General features: G+C 41.9%; 1 protein-coding gene across 4 annotated transcripts; it reads left to right on the forward strand.

The window, feature by feature from the left end:
• Positions 1-150: 150 nt before the first annotated feature.
• On the forward strand, positions 151-19058 carry LOC119503609 (zinc finger protein 385D-like). 4 transcript variants are annotated; one of them, XM_037795468.1, is made up of 8 exons: positions 151-452; positions 5295-5410; positions 12754-12852; positions 13309-13477; positions 14580-14822; positions 14909-15090; positions 17809-17845; positions 18301-19058. In XM_037795468.1, the coding sequence occupies exons 1-8, from the start codon at positions 215-217 to the stop codon at positions 18579-18581; spliced, it is 1365 nt and encodes a 454-aa protein (XP_037651396.1). In that variant the 5' UTR covers positions 151-214; the 3' UTR covers positions 18582-19058. The 4 variants fall into 4 exon arrangements, with proteins under 4 accessions (XP_037651396.1, XP_037651395.1, XP_037651397.1 ...); XM_037795467.1 differs by having other exon boundaries at positions 159-452; positions 17809-17910; XM_037795469.1 differs by lacking the exon at positions 151-452 and adding an exon at positions 1549-1725 and having other exon boundaries at positions 5299-5410; positions 17809-17910.
• Positions 19059-22549: the final 3491 nt, after the last annotated feature.

Here is a 22549-nt window from a genome sequence, read left to right on the forward strand (position 1 = left end):
TTGTTGTACACTTTCCTGACACGGGGGGGGAAATCATGCTTGGGCTTAAGGACAAGAAAGTTGAACCAAGGTCACTGCCAAGAGATACAGTGCATCTAATCTCTCTACTGCTGTGTGTGCAACACAAAAACACAGATATGAACACACTAGAGTCCTTTGCGGTGTGAGTGAGTGCATGCATGCTTAGCAAACCTGCATAAATAGGTGAAGTGTGATGTTTTTGAGCTGGACTGTGCTGTTGTCTTGTGTAATTTCCTCTCTAAGCAGAGAAATCTCCGGGATGCATCTAAAAATACCATGGGCCCGAGAGGAAAGCGAGGATGGGAAACCATTTACAGAAGCATATAAGAAGAACACGGGTCTCCTTCCAAGGACAGCAGCCGCGGAGGGAAGCCTGCAGTCAGAAGTCACCCTGTGGCCTGGAGGAGAAGGATTTCCCCTCATTCTTTCAAGTATAGCTTTGTTTTTGATGTTGCTTAAAAAATTAACTGAAGTTACTTTGTTAAAGGGACTGTTTGTAACTTTTTACACGTATAAATCTACCGGGTCGGGATCCCATGCGCGCTCGCTTATGCGCGCTCGCTTATGCGCGCTCGCTTATGCGCGCTCGCGTGTTGCCGGAGTCGCTGCTCCTCTGCCTGCTTGTCTTCACTCACACACCGCGCATGTTCTCGCTGTCTCGCTCCACCTCGACACGTGCATGCGCGCTCACTACACACTGCAGAAGACTTCGTAGCTCTGAGAATATCTAGTGAATGTACAGTGGACGTTTGTGCAGAAATAAATGCTGCAGCTCCTCCAGACCAACAGAGGTTTCCCGTGTCTTGTGAAGTGACGGGGCTCCGCAGCGAGAAACGTTATCGTCTCCGACCGGGTGCCGGTGTCTCCCTCCGGGCGCAGTCGGAGACGATAACGTTTCTCTTCCTGCTTCAGCCCCGGTACCGACCCGCTTTTCCTGCTTCAGCCCCGCAGGCTGAAACAGGAAAAGCCAACTCTAGTATCAGCATTGATTCATGTAGAGACCTTTGTCTGGTCAGCTAACATTACTGCCAAGCAGGTGAAATATAGAGTGATATTGTGGTTTTAGCTGACGTGTGTCGCCTCACTGTTTTGAGCGATGCTCGTTCATGTCTATGTAGAGCGAGCACAAGCTCGAGTCCAACGCTGACTTTCGTTGACATAACGGCCACAGGTGTCGCTGTTAACAAGCATTTCTGATTCTTACAAACACTCCCTTTAACTATGAGATGCCCTCTTTCTGTTTTGTGGTGTTATATATTGAGTTGTATCAAACCCATGTGCTTCCTGCTCTGTTGGCATTGAGCTTTGCAGTAATCCATCCAGGGTGGTACTGTACACTCATTAAGGTCATTTCCGTCTGTTTACGGAATTCAAAACAGATTTCTGGGAGATGTAGATACAGGAGCAGACTTGTACACGAAGAGATGAGGAGGAGGAGGAGGAAGAGGAGGAGGAGGAGGAGGAGGAGGAGGAGGAGGAAGAAGAGGAGGAGGCGGGTAGTCAGGAGGAGGAGGAGGAGGAGGAGGAGGAGGAGGAGGAGGGAATCCAGATGGGAAGGAAGGAGCAGCAGCGGCGCCGCAGGAGAGAGAGAGAGAGAGAGAGAGAGAGAGAGAGACGCAAAGCTTCATCTCTGCCTGGAGATGAAAGATACTTTTATCTCACACTGAACAAAACGGATTTCGCCCGGCGCCACCATGTATTTTGGTAGGTAAACGATGCGTTTTAATCTCAAAAATAGTTGTTTTTTTGTTGTTGACAATAACGCAGCAGAGTCACTTGTTGCTATGTTGAGATGTGAATGAGCTTTGTGAAGTCAGTCAGTCAGTCAGGCTCAGTGGAACAGAGACAGCTTGTTCAAGACATCTCTTATAGAATTAAAAGACAACATGCTCTCTAGGTTTGTTTTAGTTTAGAGCATTTATTTTATTTTATTGCGCTTCAATAATTCTCATGAAAAACAGCACAGGGCGAATTCTGCAATAACAAGAGAGAACATATGCTACACATATAATAGGCCTAATAGCAGAAAAGATCAATTTGCTTTATATGAATATACTCTACATTTCTTACAGGATATTGTAAAAACACTATAGATGGACAAACTAAGAGAATGCATTATTGCTTTAGGATATGACATGCAAGTTATGAACATTATATTTAATGGTGATGAATCGCATTTTTAGGCTACAGAAAAACATTTCAGGTGTGTCTCACCTCGTCCATGTGTTACTTGTATCTCATAAAGTAATTTCTCACAGAAGCACATTATTGTATGAAGGGAGGGGGGTTGGATGAGCAGCTGCAGCTCTTTATCACTTCAACAACTTGACACACAGTGCTGAGCTCAAATTAATCTTCAGGTTCCCAGTTTTCAGATGATATACACCACTTCTATAGTGGTTTATACTGCAGACCTATATCTCCCCCTAAAGACCCACTGTCACCCCCTAAAAATACAAAAAAATGGTTCCCAGGTTATGAACAATTCATTTAGCTTGAAGAACAGTCAAAACGTTTTAAATAATTCCAGAAAAACACAAAAAATAGATTAAATATTCATTTTACTTTAATTTGATATGGCACTGTGATAGTAACCTAGTTAATGATGACAAATAGATCGCGCACTGTTACGCACAGAGAAAACACGACACAGGATCCTCCACAAAAGTGAATTCAACTTAAAAGACTCATCATCTATTCACATGTAAAACTGCGAAGGTCCCAGACAACGACACGTTTTTCTTTGATGAGAACTCTGCACGCTGTTCCAGAACTGTCCGCGCGACACGACGTGGAAATAAGCTCTAAAGTGGGTGAAAGTAGTGCCAGTGTTGGTTATGATTGTCACAGCCTCTAACACGCACATAGAATATATTATGTTTTATAATGTATGATTATTCCTTGGCTTTTGGCTCGGCATGAGAGTAGACTATTTTAATCCTTTTTCCCTTTCCTATTGGTCTTAACACTCTTATTATTTTTATATCCTGTTGGTTTTAAGTTGGTCTTAGTGTTTTATTGTGTTGTTTTTATGTTTTTATTTATAATTGTACAGCACTTTGGTCAACTTTTGTTGTTTTTAAATGTGCTTTATAAATACATTTGGATTGGATTGGATTGGATAAGGTATTCTTTCTGATTCCACTCCGTATATCCAGCTGTGCCACAAGTGCGCCAGTCGAAAATTACGCACGAAATTACGCACCAGACGCGCTATAGACAGCAGACACCTGACTGCGATGTGCGCCGTGATGCTGGGTTCATGAATAGAGCTCTCGGTGTCCTCTTGTGCACACAGAGCAGCAACTAACCCACTATCCACTTGTGGAGGTAGGAAATAAAAACACCTGCACTGAGAAAGTACTGATTCAGATAACAGGGAGCCTTATCTGGAAACATCACGCATCATTAAGTTGAATAAAACACCTCAAAGTAATGAATTATTATTATACAAAGTGGCCCCCTCTCTACTGAAAATACCTTCCCGCGCGCATGCATGTCAAGACACATACAGCCTACAACGTGACGTGCGCGCGCGCACACGCACACACACACACACACACACACACGCACACACACACACACACACACACACACACACACACACACACACGCACACACGCACGCACACATACACACATACACACACACACACGACTTTAAAGGTTGTTAAAGGCAATCAGACTAATGGCAGAGCGGATGGGTGTGTTGTGATTTTTGATTATGATGATTACATATGCGGGCTGGTCCTGAATCAAACTGTAATCAAGCTCAGAGGACATGTTAAACTAGAGAACAAGCAGCCATAATCACAACTCAGCAACACAAGCAAGAAGCTTGTCACAAGGCACTTTGAGTAATGACCTCATTGAACCAGAAATGTGTGTGAGTTTAATTTTGATATAATAATGTGATTTGTTTGTAAAACCACATTTTCCCTGGTAGACCTGACGATCCTATTTTTTAAAAAAGCTCACAGAATGTAAAATGGCCATTATCAGAGTGTTATATATATATCCATATATATATACATATTATATTATTGTATAATTATTACTGATGGATTAATGTGTAAGCAGGTTTTACTTGTTACATGTAAATCTTAATCTGCAAAGAATGTTGCACTCTCAAATGAAGTGTCAGACACAATGGAACTACTCATGTACAAGTGTCAGAATTGTGCTTTTGTACAGTGTTGAGTAAATATATGCACTTACCTTCACCCTCAGTTCCACATTTGAATTCGCTGCCAGTGTGCATGAGTGGGTGTTTCAAATTAACATAAAATAAAGTGATATTTGATCTAACTGAGCCTTTATCTTATTTTAATAACTGCCAATATGGATGAGTAAATCTGAAATAAGACCACTCAGATCAAACATCTTGTTTATTTTTTGTTTGGAGTTAATTGTTAATTCATGACATGTTCATTTATTTTTCTATTTATAGGTAACAGAGCACATTAATCAACAATGGCGTTTTGACAATGTTAATGTAAATATGCCTGATTTAGCTCTCTTAGCACAGCTAAGAACTGACAAATGGATAAAAAGCATCATAGTTAAAGGGATAGTTTGGGTGTTTTGAAGTGGGGTTGTATGAGGTACTTATCCATAGTCGGTGTATTACCTACAGTAGATGACAGTCAGCACGCCTCCAGTTTGGAGAAACAAACAGGAGTACCAGCACAGGAGCAAAACAAAGCACTGCTGTAGACAGGAACAACAACAAAACATATTTTAGAAACCCCAAAGAAAGACTCATCTAAAAAAAAAAACCAATATCAGTTTAAGTGTACGCTATATTTAGAATATTTTCCACTGTTTATCTTGTTGTCAGACAGCCCTTTTGTGAAGTGAAACTAATCTATGCTCTCATCAAAAGCAGCCAGACTTCGTTGACAAAAACAGTATAGATAAGTTTCACTTTCAGTTCCGTTCCCTGTCGGAAAATATTCGTACACTTAAATGGATATGGATTTTTTAGGTGAGCCTTTCTTTTAGGTGACTAAAATACGTTTTGCTGCTGGCCCCATCCACAGCAGTACATTGCTTTGCCCCGGTGCCGGTGCTCCTATCTGTTTCTTCAAACTGGGGGCACAATGACCATCATCTATAGATAATACACTGACTATGGAAAAGTACCTCATACAACCCCACTTCAAAACACCCAAACTATCCCTTTAAGTTGCAATGAAAGTAAGAGAGGAAAAACAGTGAAGGAAACCCTGTCATTGCTCCATCTGTTTATCTATCTACCTGTCTCCTCCCTAGGTAGTATGTGTCACGGCGCCCTGCTGCCGCTGGCACGCCCCACGCTGGGCAGGACTCAGCCCTCCCCAGACCCGAAGCCCCTCCTCCCCTTCCACCTGCTGCCTGGATTCACAGACGTGAGTACTGTCAGTCAACGTAATTGTCATGGCAACCACGCTCTCACCAACTGTGCCTTTTTTAAAAATCGTTCACTTTATCACGTCGGTTTCTGCTGTGAGTGGAGGAGTTTATTTTCATGGAGCAGTCTGCCTGCGTGGAGTTGTTTTTCAGTACACAGATGCATGAGCGAGCTGCCTACACCTTTCCAAATATATCACCTCTGATGCAGAGAGCCGTGACATTTCCACACAAACCTGGAGGGTGGAGCTGCTTCCTTGATATTCCTCGCACAGCTTTTCTTAGAGCTGCCTGTCCCCGTGTTTGTGAAGGGTGAAGGTGCAGAGAAACAAAGCTGGTCCAAGTCCGAGCCCCGAAGAGAGTTGATGTGTCAGGCACGGCTGAGGGCTGACGTTGGGTTTACAGAGGGGATCATGCTGTATGCCTCCATATACTCCTGACTGTGTGATGTATGAAGCCATGTTTCTGGCCTGAATCAGTGTAGCTGCGATGACTGACAATACAAAACCATTTCTAACACCTCTATTTGTTTCGAGCGCATGAAGCCAAGAAAGCATGATGTGTTTTTTCGTCTAATACCAAACCTATTACAAAACTTGAGATGAAGTTGCGATGACTCACGAGCCGTTCACTGAGTCTGGCCAGATACCCACTCCGAAGCAAAATTGACAATTTTCTTTTTGTTCCTCCCTTCTCTTTACTTTGGTCTCGTCTTTAAACCGCGATTTGCTCTTAGATGTTGAGAAGAGCGATATAGAGAGACAAATTGAGGGTTTAAAAGAAAGTCTGTTGAACTGCTAGTGTGCGGTGTAGTAAATCTATTCCCTCTCTCTGTGTGTGTGTGTAGCATCACCCTCTTTGTCAAAAACACATTCTGCCACCTGAGGGAGTCTTGCCTTCTCCCCTCCATTTCACCTCTCTCTCCTCCTCTCTCCAGTCTTCCCATCCATCCCTTCCACTTTCCTGCGTTGCTCTTGCTCCATCACCCTCTTCACTTCAGCTCTCTTCTCTTGCATTTTCCACTTTGTCTCCTGCTGTCACCGTCCCCATCCCTCACCCTCCCATGCACTCTTTCTTGCTTTCAGAGTACCAACTCCTCATCTCTTCATCACTGACCCTCCTCGCACCCTCTCATTCTTTTTTTCTCTTCCTCCTTTACCACAAAAAATCTGAATATTGCCATTTTTGATCAAATTTCTAACAGCTTTCCTTTTTCTGTTGTTTTCGTCATGGTGGATGACCTTGATCTTCAAGTCAGTAAAAGCTGCCTCACTTATAACTCGCCACAGTTTGAAAAATGTCTCAGAAATCTCACAACACCCTCTCCCTGCTGAGTCACATCCTGTCTCACATATTTATAACCCTCCTTTCTTTCATTTTATTGCATTTCCAACACTACAGGAATATAGTCAGCCCTGTAAAAAGCAGCTGACCTTTACAGTGCTTGGTTTTGGTTGCGTGTAATTTCGGTGATTTATGGCTTTTTTAACGCAATCAAGTTGGTAAAGGAGCCTTGGCTACATGGTTGAAATAAAGTGTTCCTCTAAACCTCGATAGACTTCATCGCTGCAACGATTATTTTTGTTATCAATTAATTGCTGATTATTTTCTTGAATGATCGTTTCATCAGAAAATAGTGAAAAATATATATTGGAATATGATTTTCCCAGAGCCCAACGTAACTTATTCAAAGTCTTGTTTTAAATTACCAACAATCCAAAAAACCCAAATATCTAGTTTATTATCATAAACAGCAGGACAAAGAAAGGCAGTAAATCCCCACAATGGATTCAGCAAATGCTTAAAAAACATGAGTGGATTAAACAGTTTGATTCATTTTGTGTCATTCACTTAATTGGCTACTCGTTTCAGCTCCACTGTGTTAATGAAAGGTCCAATGTGTAGCATCTAGGGGGATCTACTAGCAGAAATGGAATATAATATTCATAACTATGTTTTCATTAGTGTATAATCACCTGAAACTAAGAATCGTTGTGTTTTCGTTAGTTTAGAATGAGCCCTTCATATCTACATAGGGAGCGGGTCCACTACACGGAGTCCGCTTCACGCAGTGGAGGGGTATTCAATTGGTTGCAATCTGCAACCACACCACTAGATGTCACTATATCCTACACACTAGACCTTTAAATAAATTACACTTTTGAGGTCAGAACAACATGTTCCTTTATTGTTTTATTTTGATTTAAATATAGTTGAACAGAAACCTATCGTAGCACTTAATATGCAAAAAAACTAACTGAAAGAAACTTAAAGGAACAGTGCCATTTCGGGGGATCTATTGGCAGACATTTTATATAATATTAATAAGTATGTTTTCTTTAGTGTATAATCACCTGAAAATAAGAATCGTTGTGTTTTCGTTACCTTAGAATGAGCCTTTTATGTCTACATAGGGAGCGGGTCTTCTTCACGGAGCTGGCCGCCATGTTTCTACAGTAGCCCAGAACGGAACAAACCAAACACTGGCTCTAGAGAGGGCCATTCACGTTTTCGCGTCGGCCACTGTAGTGCTCCTACACGCTTGGCACATGGGAGAAGTTTGAGTTGGTTGCAATCTGCAACCTCCCCGCTAGATGCTGCCAGATCCTACACATTGCACCTTTAATAAAGTTTTGTCTCCAGTATATTGTTTCTGCAAACTGGATGACTCAGCATAATGTAAAGGGAATCTTCTCTCTCCTCTGTGTTGACCATGTGGGTGTTCAGTAAGTGGGCAAACAGCTGAACTCTAGCTGTGTATAAGCCTGTGTGTGTCGGCCTCTGTCGTGTGCATGTGTGTGTGGATGTTTGGGATCCAAACTGGGACTTCACTGGCTAGTTTGGCTTGTAGTTTGACAGATATGGAAACAAAAAAGTAATTTTGTTTCCAGGCGAGTACTCATTTAAATGACAAAGAACCAAAAGCAGCAGCTCATTCATCATAACCCACTCTGGGTGCTTGACGTCATGCGCTCACACATAGCTGTCATGCCGGTACACAATATAAATCCAGGAACATTCATCATTATAAATGTTGAGGCTCTTGACTGCGCTCCAGGTAAAAGTCTGCTTTACTTCACTTGGCCATATGTTTCATCCATAACTCTCTCAACAGAGCTGAGCATGTCTGACACGGGGACTACCGCTGTGTGCGAGAAACTGAGAGAAAATATGCCGATTAATACTTAAGCTATGTGGTGGACGTCTTTACAGAGCTGGCTCTGACCAATTCGATTTTTGATTTTTGATTTTAGCTGGTTCCCCTTGCATCGCAGCCAGTTCCACCATACCCCCACAGAAACTGCATGGCTTTATGTCTTTGAGATTAATCTATGCAGATCACCCTTAAATCTGCAGTAGGAAGAATGTTTTTGGCATCATTGGGCAAAAATTCCATAATAACCTTTCAGCATATTGTAATTCAATTGCTCTGAGAGACTATAATGCTGTAGTGCCTATTTCTCGCCTCAGATGTTTTCAGAAACATCTTGTAGTGTACTGTTTAGCTGTAAAATGAGAAAGTTTGCTCCGGCTGGAGGGTGGTGCTTGGTATTTCCTCAACTTATCTCAACATCGCTGCCTGGTCACAAACTTTCTCGTTTTACAGCTACACTACAAGATGTTTCTGGAAACATTTGAGGCGAGAAATAGGCATTACAGTAACAGAATATTGATTCATATTTAATCAGCGCTGCCTAGTTTAACTGTTTAATCTGAGTTCACGAGTGATTGACAGCTGCTCAGAGACGGCAGGCTTCAGTTCAGCTCTGATTGGTTGTTTTCCTCCGGTCTGTGAAATCTTGCGGATGCCGTTAGGAGCATCAGAGGACAACAGTGTTCATACTACCTGTCTCATGCACTACTGTCAGGATATAGTGACCATTTTATAAAAATAACTTTTTTTAATCATATTTGCTCTAAATCTACCGACTGCTGCTTTAAAAGAAAAACTGTATTTCTCAGAATGATGTTGTAGTTTATTCCCTAAACACCTGAATAGTCTTTCCAACTCTGCCTCATGAATTTACGGTGGGAATAACTCTATTTATTAAATTAGCAAACATTAATATCATCCAAAGTAAGCTGCTGAGCCGGGTTTCCACTAAAAGTTCCCAGGAATTTTAGTCCCTGGAACTACTTTTCCAGGAACTAAAAGGTAGCAAACTCCACCCCGAAAGTTGTGGTAAATTCAGAAAGTACTACCTTTCGGCCATTGCAGTTTTTGGGTGTAAAAAGGCACCTTAAAATGTCCCCAAAACTTAATTTAGACCTTGGTACCCGCGGTTGAAACACAGTAAGTTCCTCTAAAGGTTATTTGTTTCGGGGGAAAGTTCCTGCAGTGGAAACGGGCTCTAGTAGCACTCTGCTTCAACGGTAACCACTATGCAATAGATAAACTATTCATTTGTCACATTACCTCTGTCTTTTCCCCAATTCTCCTCTTCTCTTCTTCATTTTCTTCCCTGGGCCCCAGAGGGCTTCTGTCTTTTTGACACACAGATACAGTATATTTGAGGCTACTGATGTTAGTCGTATCACGTTTCACGGTCAATGCGTTCATCTACACCGCCTATGCCTAAGGGCCCGCTCTGTGTCTTTATTTACTGTATGGTCCACTGAATTTACTGCTTTTATTGCTTTTAACGTCACAATAAGCAGGGAAGGTATTAGATTGGATTCAGCGGGTGATGTAGTGTGTATGTGTGTACAGCAGAAAGAAAGAAGAGGCAGTGAGTAAGAAGGGCGAAGTGACTTTGCCACAGGTGCTAGTCCACCCCAGCGTGCGGAGTGGGAGTGGAGGGTAAGAATGAGTCTACTGGGAGGCAGGAAGGTGACTTTGATCAGACGGAGACGAAAAGGGAGAGGCAGAGAGTTCAGAGGGGAGCAGATGGAGGGGTGAAGGGAGGAATGTGTGATGGAGGGTCAGATGATGATACTGGAGGAGCCTCGGGGCCTGAGGAGACAGGGAGACAGGTTTTTTTTTTTTATTTTTGTCAGAATGTTCATTCAGAGAATCATCAATGTTTAACATTAATGTGTTGTTATTCATGTGCTACATCATACATTCACCGAACATGTCCATGTCTTCGTTATTACAGATGTTAGTTAATGATTTTTTTTTTCGTTTTTATGATCTCATGGTTCATATTTTAAATATGATACGCAAGGGAACTATATTTGTTTTTTATGTGTTTGCTTAAGTTTTACATAGACAGACAGCTGCAGGGAAATAGAGAGAGATAAGAGACCAGTGACTGCAGAGAAGCATTCCACTGCAGCAGCTGCCTAGAGTGATGATCAAAGAAAACACACACACACACACACACACACACACACACACACACAGACAGATTCTGTTGCGTTTTTAACGTCTCAAGAGCAAAGAATTCATCTTTGGCACTAAAGAAACTGCGAGCTAAATCTCCAGTGCAGTGTTAACAGTATTATGTCCTCAGGGCTTACTGCACCAGTTGGTTGGCCCACAACAGCATATAAATTTGGACGTCACCTTCAGCCAAATTTCCATAAAGCCTCCCTAGTTGAGGCTGGTTATTTGGCTCCTTATATATTTCATCACCGGTAACAGGTTTGTTTGGCTCCACAAAGGCCAATTGGGTTTTATTGCGCTGAGTACTTGTTGAACCTGCACAGCGCTGTGTGGTCAGATACTGGTATAGTTGTGTACACACACACACACATATGCAAAGGCGTTTATTGCCTGTTTGTTACACTCATAAAGAACATTAGTCTGAGGGTGAAAGGTCCTTCATTTTCTCACTAGATAGTTGATTTTTTGTGTGTTCATATTACAGGATAACACAATGCAACACTTGATTTTAAAACTATTATTTTGTTTCACCTTAACAGTGAAATGCATTCTTTTAAAAGTCGATGAAACCTTGCGAGGAATGTTTTTAAACCCCACCTTCATTTTTGACTATCTGTCTGTGTGGAATGACCATCAGCCAGATCGGAGTCTTCTTGGAAAAGGGCTGGGTAAGGCCTGGCTTTCAGCATGAAGTTCTCACCCCCTGTAGGTTTGAAAGGTGTTTATAGTTTGCTCCATCATGGAGAGTGGAGGCCAGGTGTACAAGGTGGGATTCAGGGTGGTCACACTTTGGGATGTAAAATCACAAGTTTGATCACAATACAATATTATATTGATTCTTTGGACAATGATATGATATTTGCTGATATCACAAACTTTGCCATGATACGATTTCGATTCAATTCAAGGGCCTGTGATCGATATGAGGTGATAAGAAGTGTACTTTAAACACAATCAGTTACTCTTATATCAATTCACAAAAAGCAACTAAAATATGATTTGACAACTTTTTATTTCTGGGATCTTCCAGATATTAAATGCAAAACTATAAAGTGCCACATTTCTCATGTTTAAGCACTGTTTGAATTTGTAAGAACGAGGTGCCCTTGGACAAAAATGGTGACGCAGACGTACCGTGGGTATTTCAAAATAAAGGCGTATCTTAAAGATGATGATATCGAAGTTTTTAATTTGCATCAATGATATTGGATCGTTGATCATTGAATTGATCCATATTGATGTATTGTTAAACCCCTACTCACACTGGACTCACAATTACATGTTTTTGTGTGGGAAATAAAATCATCAGAGCATTCATAGGAGCTTTTCAAATCTGTCTTGCTGCATAAGCTATGTCTCCACTATCCATCGGTGCCCATATGCTGCATGAGGTTCGCCAATTAGTGAGCTAGGATTAAGTGGTTCTGACCAATGGAAGAGCAGGAGGCTCTAACCAATGAAGCTTGACAGAAAGTTGAGATGGAAGCTGTAAATCTAGCCATATTTTAAAAAACAACAACATATTATTTTAGAACATGCTGCAAGAGACGGTTTGACAGGTTTATTTAAACATTTAGACATGCCATAAAAACATGTTGCTATTAGAATAAATTGATTTGCTGTGAATCCAAGTTGACCACAGCCTCCCTTCTGCACAATTGAGCAAACTACAAGTCTTTGACTGGCACGATTCAAACGTACAGGGTTGAATGTTTCATCCTGTCGGGGTTAGTCATGGTTTAGTGTCAGTGCAGGCACGGCATGTCATTTACACCCTCTGTTGTGTTCATGCATGACTGGGTGCCAGACAGGCTACTCCCCATCAGCTCCTTCTTACAACCCCCACCTATAACCTGAGATATTATAAATCTGTCATTTCTTGAAAGGAGCACATCATTAGCTTGCAGACAGCGTGCCATTAACACTTCAGGTGATCACTTTCACTACTCAGTTGTGCCTTTCACAACCCTAAACCAGTCATGACCTTAATGTAACGCTTCTCCTTTGTTGCAGATGGATCACGTCCATAAAGCTCTGATTGGCCCGGCCTTCGGGTCGCTGAAGAGGAAGTCCAGTTCCTGCGGAGTCTGTCGACTGAGGTTCAACTCTGAGGTGGGCGTTGTCGTGTGGGAAACACTTTGAATTGTTTTTCTTTCAGGGTGTTTCTGTTTCTCACACACACCCTCACATGGCAGTTGAACAACTTAGGAGATCTGCCCTTAGGTTAGACATGCCCCATTTCATAACTGTGTGAAATGTGCACACCTCTTAATATTTGACATTTGTAGAGCATGTATTGTGCTTATTACAGAATGATTCATAAACAAGCACTATTATGTGCAATGCAATGTCACCACTCGTATTTCTACATTACATTACACTTTACTTGTTAGTCTATATATCAAAGCATCTGTCAATCAATGTGGGTGTGACAGCAGCCTCTAGAACTTTGTGCCGGAGCTACATTCACATTCAAGTCGTGTATTGTGGCTTGAAATAAAAACATTGTCAGGTTCACATAACTAAATAATAGTTCATATACCTTCTTGTTTGCTGTTGTGTGCACAGGCACAGGCTTCTTCCCATTATAGTGGCACCAAACACACGAAAAGGCTGAAAGCGATGGACGCCCCCGATTTAAAGATCGGGACCTCTGAACCGGTCGTCAAGGAAACCACATCGCAAATCCTCCCGTCACCCTTCTCACAGCCCTCCAGCTCCGACACAACATCAGGAGGTGTGTGTCTCTGCAGGCACGCATGCTTTCCCCTGTGTCTGTGTGTGTGTGTGTGTGTGTGTGTATGTGCAGACATCAAATGTATGACATCGTTAGATATGTGAATGTACGGCTCAAACCTCCTTTTCCCAGTCACGACTTTAACTCTTTGATGTGATAAACCTCCTGCTGCTTTGGGTTTCACAGTGAAGAGCTTAAAGGTTGAGCGTTATCCTCCTCTCCGTCTTCACATCTACATTTACTGACCTCTTGAGTGGCCTCCTGAGATCAAAAACACATTGAAATTGAATGATTTTCACATGATCAGCGGGTAACTGTATAGTGTGTGTGTGAGTGCATGTGTGCCTGGAAATGTGTCAATAGAAGTGTGGAGGAGCATCGACTGCATTACTGCCAATATGTGTGCGCCAGTCCTGATGTGCTACTTTTGCATGTGTGTGTGGGCGTTACGGAATAGGAATAATACATTTTGCTGCGAGCTAAAAAGCAAAAATTGAAGAATTGTGCTTGACATCGCCAATGTGAGAGTGTGTTTGAAGAGTGAGAGAATGAGTGATCATTTCCAGTTTGGGGAAGTGTGGATGAGACGGCACGAGAGCTCTCTGAAGATTACTTCAGCAAACAGCCTCGTCGGCCCCTAAGAGTGGGGAGTCAATGGTAACAAACCACTCAGCTAGGCTGAGCTAATCATTGTTATTAGCAAAGAGCAAATCCTTAAATCAGCACGCGCTCCTCCGGGGAACCTTGACAAGTCAGTCTCACAAAAGATAATAGAGCCAAATCATCTCGGTACAAAACTGTGAGTTTAAGTGCTGGGAGGCACATCCTTGGGGAAATCATTGATTATTAGTGCGATTAGAGAGGTTGATAGAGCTCATAATCACCTGTAGCCTGGTGAGTTTTTATCTCTGTCCCTGTGCATGTCATGAAATTGGTGCTTCTTTTGTAAACAGTAAGAGTTTGCGGAAAACTGTTCAAGTTTGTTTCATATGACTTTCTCGGCCTCCATCTCTCTTGCTTGCTTTATTCTCTTTCTGTTCTTTTCTTACCGTACCTTACGCTGTCTAGTTAATATCTTTGTTTCTTTCTGCGTTCATTTCAGAACCCTCACCGCCAAACCCTCCCTCACCACCGAGCAGCGGCCCCACTGAAACTGTGAACGCACCCTCCGACCCCTCCCTGTCACCAAGCCCGAGGACGCCAGAGAAAGAGATACAAAGAGACGGGGAGGTGGAGGTGGCTCCAGAGGAGGAGACAGAGGAAGAGAAAGCTATACGTCTTCTCTACTGCTCCCTCTGCAAGGTCCCTGTGAACTCCGCCTCCCAGCTGCAGGCCCACAACAGCGGTGAGGAACTGCAGGCGCTGACGTATAGTCAAAGCTTAGCCGGCTTGTGTTTGACGCTGTGTTGATGTGACTTTATATCTGCTCAGGCACTAAGCACAAGACAATGCTGCAGGCAAGGAGTGGCAATGGAGCCATCAAGTCCTTCCCTAGGACGGGGGTCAAGGCCAAGTTGGTCGCACCGTTTGAGTCATCAACCGGACTCCAGAACAAGACTTTCCACTGTGAGATTTGCGATGTGCACGTCAACTCCGAGACTCAGCTCAAACAGGTCAGTTGCCGAAAATGTCTGGCCAGTAACAAAGCACAGAGTGGTGAGTTGTTATACTGATTAACACAGAAACACAGTCCATTAGTTGTAAGTAGATACAGCAGTGCATTTACTTTCTTCGCAGACTCAGATCTTTTGGAGCCAGTAGACATATTATTTTTCAATTTTTCAGTTCAGTGATTCAGAGTTTCCTGTTGTACTGCAGGACAGCCTGGCTCAGTAGTCTATTTGTAAAATTTAAAACTAAACTTTATAGCCAAAGATCATTGGCCAAAGATCATTGGCCAACCTGTGACACCCTCCTTTCAAGCAGCTCACAACAAGAGCATGCCCAGACTTGCCAACATCATCTCTTCTGATCCCTTGCATGTTTTAAATGGGGAATATCAACTTCTGCCCTCCAAGAGGCGCTTTAGAGTCCCTCCATTTAATCGCATCAGGCTGAAGAACGCTTTTATTCATCAGTCCATCTTGTCGCTAAATAATAGTTAATGTGCTGCTAAGGACATGTAAATCCAGAGGACAGATGGTAATTTTTTAATGTGTTATGTATGGTTAATTGTGATTTGTTTTGGTCTTTGTCTTGTATGTACAACTGATGTGTCTTATTTGTCTGTTTGTTTATTATAACAGTATGTCTATTGTATATGTACTTTTTCTCAAATTGAGCTGCCTATGGATGCAAAATGAATTTCAGTGCAAACTGAGAATAATGTTTTATCGTATCATATCGTATCGTATCGTATCGTATTACTGAGTCAGTTTAGACCAGTTTTAGGCATCAGTGGAATTACGGGATGGGAACCTCCAAATGTCAGACAAAAGTTTTGATGATCCTGCTTTAGAACAGACTTGTGAAGATGTGTGAACAGTAGTTCACTAGAAAAATCATTAACTGGGATATTTTGCATGGACATCCTGGGATTAGTGAAGTCAAACCTTTATTTTTGTATAATTAATTTATCTTTAATTTTTCAAAACTCAGCACAAATTGTTCACAATGGTCTGTTGTGATCTGTGTATAATGTGCACCGTCACGTGCAGGTACCATTAGCTAAAGAATCAGGCATGTTTAATGGCCTCCCTGAAGAGAAAAGGTTTGTTTTGTAATTTAGGTGAAATTGAATAGAAAGTCCATTTAATGTTTTAATTCTGAAATCTCAGAGTTCACGAGTTGTGACGTGTTTGTTGACGTTGTCAGAAATGGCGGAGGCCGTGGAAGTTAATTTTTCGATGCACAAGAAGTGAATGTAATACCATTTTAGTCGTATATTGGAATTCTGCGTAATTTTAAAATATGTCTGAGGAAAATGATGATATTCCCAACGACCTCATCTTTTTCCTATGTCATTATGCCTTTGCATTTCCTGCATTATGTTACCCACTCACTAACTTGCTAAATTGTTAGCCTCTGTGGCTTCTAGACGCCGACAGTAACGTTAATATTGCCGTTGCTTAGCAGCAGTGTTCTCATGATTTAACCACTTTGTTACATGCGACTCCCCACAAAGTTTAGCCCATGTCAGGAGCCCTCCGATGTTAAGTATTGGCCCCATTTTCTAATATATACATCAGGGGGAGAGGAAAGAAGAAAACACAATGTTCTGCTGCACTAATGTGTATTTATTTGTTTGGCCTTTCCTCTAATCTTTTCTTTCTGGATAATTTTACCTCTTTGGGCCACAAAGAGTTATTTAAATGTAACCATGTGAGAAGTTTCCACTCTTTGGTGGAACTGCTAACAACCCAGACATCTGAAACATGACAAGAGGCCCCGAGTACACACTGCTTTTTTGTAAGAAATCAGAAACCCAAACGATTAGGAACCACTGGTTTAATCTTTAACAATGTGTTGTAATATAAAAGCTTATCATATGTCTTTTAATGTCAAATCTAAACAATAACTAGCAACTATAGCTGTCAGATAAATGTAGTGGAATAGAAATATAAAGTAGCATAACATGGAAGTACTGTTTTTGGAAGTACTATTTTTGTGTGTCTTAAAGTCCATTCAAATGTGCACAACACAATAAAGAACGCTAATGTTGCTCAAGCAGCATGAACACTGGTTGGGTGACACATGAAACTGGCTCATCACACTTGCGCTGGTTAGTTCCTCTTCTGGATGTGAAGCCATGAGAAGGTCAGCTGTCACACAGATTCACACATCTGAGTCGCTCAAAGGCATCAACACATCCATCATCACTTTATCCATCATGCATTACACAGAGAGACATTTCAGGACCGTGCATATTTTATTCATCACAGTGTGAACATCTCACACCTGTCGCTGCAGGTGAGTTAAAATCACAGAGCCTGGTCTGTTTCAGCAAGCATCTGAATATAATGTTAGCATCTCTGTTCGTGATATGAATACACAGTGTTGGTCTGACTATCTGAAAGTTATCTTTGGCCAGGTGCTCATGAATATTTAGCAGTTCACCGCTGATTGTGTGGCTGTAGCCATCTGTTTGTGCTTGTCGATCAAATCAAAAAGATTTCCCAAACCCGCCCCTTCATGAATATTTTGCATCTCACAGTACAGAGCCGACAAAATATCGACAGAACTTTGATTAGGCTTCCTTTAATTTCCTCCTCTCTGTTTATTTAAATTTCCAAACAAAGGCAAAGATGCTGTCTTTCTTTGTCCACTACTTCTTTATGCTGCTGCCTGTGTCTGTCTGGTGTTTATCTGTCTGTTTCTCTCCTCCGCTCCAGCACATCAGCAGTAGGAGACACAAGGATAGAGCAGCAGGTAAACCAGCCAAGCCTAAGTTCAGCCCTTACACTCCCACGCAGCATCACCAGAGTTTCCAAGCAGTGAGTACTCTGCTGTTGCTTGATTTACTTTCATCCCCCATCATTGTGTTTGTGTACACAAGTTGACTCTCTAGAGACTCTTCCAGGAAGCTCCACTCCCTGCTTCCAATGAGACAAATCCGCAGTGATATGGGTTGAAGAATCCTATGTCTGAAATGTTGTAATCCTATGACATTGTGAGAAGGACAAAAGGGCAGATTATGGTAGAAACGAGATCATGATTAGATTGTTTGGCAGTAACTGGGAAAGTTTGTAGTTCAATTGGCCAAGTAGCTGCTAAGACTAAGACTCCTTGTCCTTCTCTGGTTTCCTACTTAAACTGCTCAATTACCTTTTGAGAAGAAAAAAACCCTTGATTGCAGTTTGTTTGTATGTGTTTTCCCTCCTCAGATTCGTCTCGCTCTACGGAAGAACCAAGACCTGACCAAACCTCTGGCCTCCTGCCTCCTACAGCGTCAACTCTCCGTTGCCGCTGCCGCTGCCATGGCAACGCTGCCCCCCTTCCCTCTCCGCCCTGCCTTGAACTCGAGCCCCGCCCTGTTTCAGAGTCAGCCCCTCCACCAGGCGCTGCTGCATCCGGCCCCTGGACCCATCTGTTCAACACACACGCCGGTGCTGTTTTCCCCCTACTGACCCCTGCGACATCTCAATCAGCTCTGAACTGCAGCTAAAAGCAGACCTGAGACCTGAGCAAGATGTGATGTAAGACAGCTCTTACTCTGCTCCACAGATACTATGGGTGTCATTATTTCCTGGGCCCAAAACCATAAAATACATTGGGATGGAGGAAGTACAAAGCAACGAAAAACAAGACTATTTTTTGATGTGAGCGTGTGTGTGTGAATGTGTGTGCAGATATAGCCATCATAGAAGTCCAACTTTTTACAACATGTTTGCTGCACTACTGCTTCATTCCTCCAGTAATAAACACGTTTTATAGATGCTCATAATCTATATGACAATCAAGAAAATCCTTATTAAAATGCACAGTTTAATTAAGATGCATTATGTTGAACTTCCATGATGACTATAATTGAGTGTGTGTTTATGTGTGTGTGCAGATATGCATATAAGTATGAATGCCAATCAGAGCATGCTTGACTGAAGATGTTTATTATTTTCCAATAAACCATAGCTGTGGATACTCATGTTTGATTCCAAACATCTCTTTCTTTATTACCAATTCAATGCTCCATAAAATGCATTTTATATGATAAATAAGTGAAATATCCTTTCACCGTTATATGGTGATACATTTTTGTCCAAACAGATGTGTTAAATAAGACGCATACGCTGCAACAAATATCTAGGTTAGTTGTCTCAGCTCCTTGCCTACGTGTTCATCCAGACATTGCCAGAAGCGTAGACGCGCATCACCTCCGCCCAAACCCATAACTCTCTGCATTCAGACACGGACCTAAGCCCTTTTCATCCTCCTTCACTCTATAGCTGCATGCAAAAACAATCTTTTCTTGGTCTGTACTCAGGTATTTTCCTGAAAAACAAAATATAAAGGGTGCATCCATAGCCCACCTGGCTTTGGAGGAATTTGAAAACTTTTTTCTGGCTATTTGTTACTTAAGAGTACAGATAAACGTTTGTCCCCCACCCACTCTGCATCCCCTCCCTACACTGCAGCTTCAAAGCAATACGTGGCTCATTTTGGTAAGTTTATGTTAACCCTGGAGATATAGAGAGTGTGTGTACTGCTGCTGCGGTGCAGGTACTAATGGTTTAATGTAGATATCGACAAGATTGATTTTTGTTTTTTGACTTGGTTGAAAATGTGTGAAAAGGAAACAACTGAAAACTATTTAACTGACTACATTTGTGTGATGAGAGTCCGTGCTGATGTTATGTGAATGATGCTTATTTTCATCTTTCTCAGAGGTAAAAGTCTCAACTCGCTCCCTCAGGTCAGGGGCTGTGTGATCGATGGTTTTTCAACTTTCCATGACCTCCCAGACTATCTTCTTGTTTTGGTCTTTCATCAGCACCAAACTGGATTAATTAGATTGATATTTTTTGACTTTGCCTCCCGCAGCCGCTCCAAAGTAAATAATTCTACAGGCCAATTCAGAGAATTATCTTCCAATCAATCACGGCCTCCTGATTCTCCCAGTTGTCACAGCAGCCATTATCATTATTATTATTAATTGTCTGGGGTGATTGTGAACATCTGTGTGTGCGGGATGCTCAATTCTCCACGGGCTGTCAGAATCCAGACCTCCTCTGGCCCCTTAACTCCCTGGCTCGCTCTCTTGCCAGCCTTCACTGCCTTTTCTCCTTCACTTTTTGTCATCTTTCTTTCGTTATCTCACAATGCATTCACGGCTACTCCCTCCACCGCCTTGCTGTCTCTCACTCCTCTAGCAGGCACGTGCACATGCACACATAAACATGTCAGCAACACAAAAGCCTGACTTGGCATCCAGCGAATTTTTCATTCCCTGCTACCTGGAGAGAGTACAAAGGCACAAAGCAGGCCTTTGCATGCCATGCGAGGGCAGTTCACATAGAAAAAGACTATAATAAGCTCTTGGCGTGAAGGTGCAGCATTTTGACTTCTGCATATAATAAAACAATGGTGGTCATGGATACGTGCAATAAGACTACGACCAACAGAAATGATGGTTGGAAAAAAATACATTTTCTGAAACTCAACTGGAAAAATAAAACTGAAAATACAACTGCAATCTGTCTTCTCAACACAAGACTTTCTTTACAAAGTACTTTTAAAAGTCTGCATTCAAATAGGTGCTCTATGAATTAAGTTTATTAAAGTCGCATTAGGTAGAATGTTCTTGGCATCATTGGGCAAAAAATCCTTTAATAACCTTTTAGCATATTGTAATTCAAGTGTTCTCAGAGAAAACTAGACTTCTGCACCTCCTCATGGCTCTGTTTTCAGGCTTTAGAAAATCTAGCCTGTGACTGGAGACTTTGGCCAATCACAGGTCATTTCAGAGAGAGCGCGTTCCTATTGGCTGTTCATTCAATGGAGGCAGCTGTCAATCACTTGTGAACTCCGATCAAATGGTCAAACTAGGCAGCGCTGATCAAATATGAATCAATATTCTGTTACTGTAATGCCTATTTCTCCCCTCAAATGTTTTCAGAAACATCTTGTAGTGTACTGTTTGGCAGTAAAATTTGAAAGTTTGCTCTGGCTGGCGGGCGGTGCTTGGCATTTCCTCAACTTATCTCAACATGGCTGCCAGCTCACAAACTTTCTGCCACATTTGAGGCGAGAAATAGTCATTACAGTAACAGAATATTGATTCATATTTGATCAGTGCTGCCTAGTTTGACCGTTTGATCGGAATTTGCGAGTGATTGACAGCTGCTCAGAGACGGCAAGGCTCCAGATCAGCTCTGATTGGTTGTTTTCCTTCAGTCTGTGAAATCTTGTAGATGCCATTAGGAGCACCGGAGGACACAGAGACACTCGATTTTTTTTAAGATTACCTGTCCCATGCACTACTGTCAGGATATAGTGACCGTTTTATAAAAATAACTTTTTTTAATCATATTTGCTTCATTTCAAGTCAGTAAGTATATTACCAAAATGCCATGCTAAGACAGGAGAAAATGTTAGAGAAATAATTAAAAGAATAGTTCAACATTTTGGGCAATGCACTTATTCGCTTTCTTGCGGGGCTAGTTCGCTTAGCTTAGCATAAAGACTGGAAATTAAGGAAACAGTTTAGGTTGGCACTCCTACACTAAAAGACCTGTAAAAGCTGCCCTTGGGAGCTGTGATTCTCTGGCTCTATGGTGGCTAGACAAAAAGATGAGTGGGCAGAGAGGAGCTGTGGCACAAGCACCATCTGTCTGGGCAAAGTTGTCCAGAGTGAGTTTAGACGCTGCCGTCAACTCATGTTCTCTCCTAAATAGCGACTGTTGCTCTTGCGGCACCAGACAGGATTTGTTTACTCCTTGTGAGGCTTTCCGGTCCTGCGGAGGCAGTGTGGCGGTGGCATGGCATGGAGCAACAGATCAGTAAACGGAGGGGATGTAGGCTGTGAAGTAAATGGCTCAGTGGGGTGTTCAAGAGCAGGCTGTAAGGCATAATGACCAAGCTGCACCCCACTGAGAGCTGATTGTGTGTCTGAGGCTCAGTGCTGCTGTTGTCTGGTTTCAAAGGGATGTGGTGTATAGAAGAGTCTGTTTAGTTTGTTAGCAATGCAGCATGACATTGCTCACACCTGTAGAGGGCAAACAAGTTCCTCTGCAATATTGAAATGCATTGTGGGATGTTCCAGTTATAGTAATCATTGCACCAGTGGACCAGTTATCCCTCTAAATACTGTTTTTCTTTCTTAATTAGATGATTAATGGTGTCATAGTGTGGGTTTAAGATGACATTTTTTGGACGACGGACTCTTTAATCTAACACTGATTGTTGACTACTAGAGCTAGTGTTGTTCTTGCTGGGGTTTAATACAAACATTGGTATATGTTATTTTCATTATGGAGCCAGAAACTTGAAATAAGTTACCTTTGCACATTAAAATTACAAGTAACCACCGCAATTTTAAAAATATGTTTCAATTAAAGCGTACAGGAAATGTGGAAGAATAAGCTCACTATACTGTTTTTTTTTTTTTTTTTTAAATGTATATGATCTATTTAATTT

This window comes from Sebastes umbrosus, chromosome 15, assembly GCF_015220745.1.
Source record: "Sebastes umbrosus isolate fSebUmb1 chromosome 15, fSebUmb1.pri, whole genome shotgun sequence".
Taxonomy (NCBI): domain Eukaryota; kingdom Metazoa; phylum Chordata; class Actinopteri; order Perciformes; family Sebastidae; genus Sebastes; species Sebastes umbrosus.

Coding starts and splice junctions, on each gene's coding strand:
- LOC119503609 (XM_037795467.1), top strand. CDS start 215: ATGTTTTTGAGCTGGACTGTGCTGTTGTCTTGTGTAATTTCCTCTCTA. Junction 12,853..13,308: donor GACTGAGGTTCAACTCTGAG/GTGGGCGTTGTC, acceptor TTGTGTGCACAG/GCACAGGCTTCTTCCCATTA. Junction 13,478..14,579: donor CTCCGACACAACATCAGGAG/GTGTGTGTCTCT, acceptor CGTTCATTTCAG/AACCCTCACCGCCAAACCCT.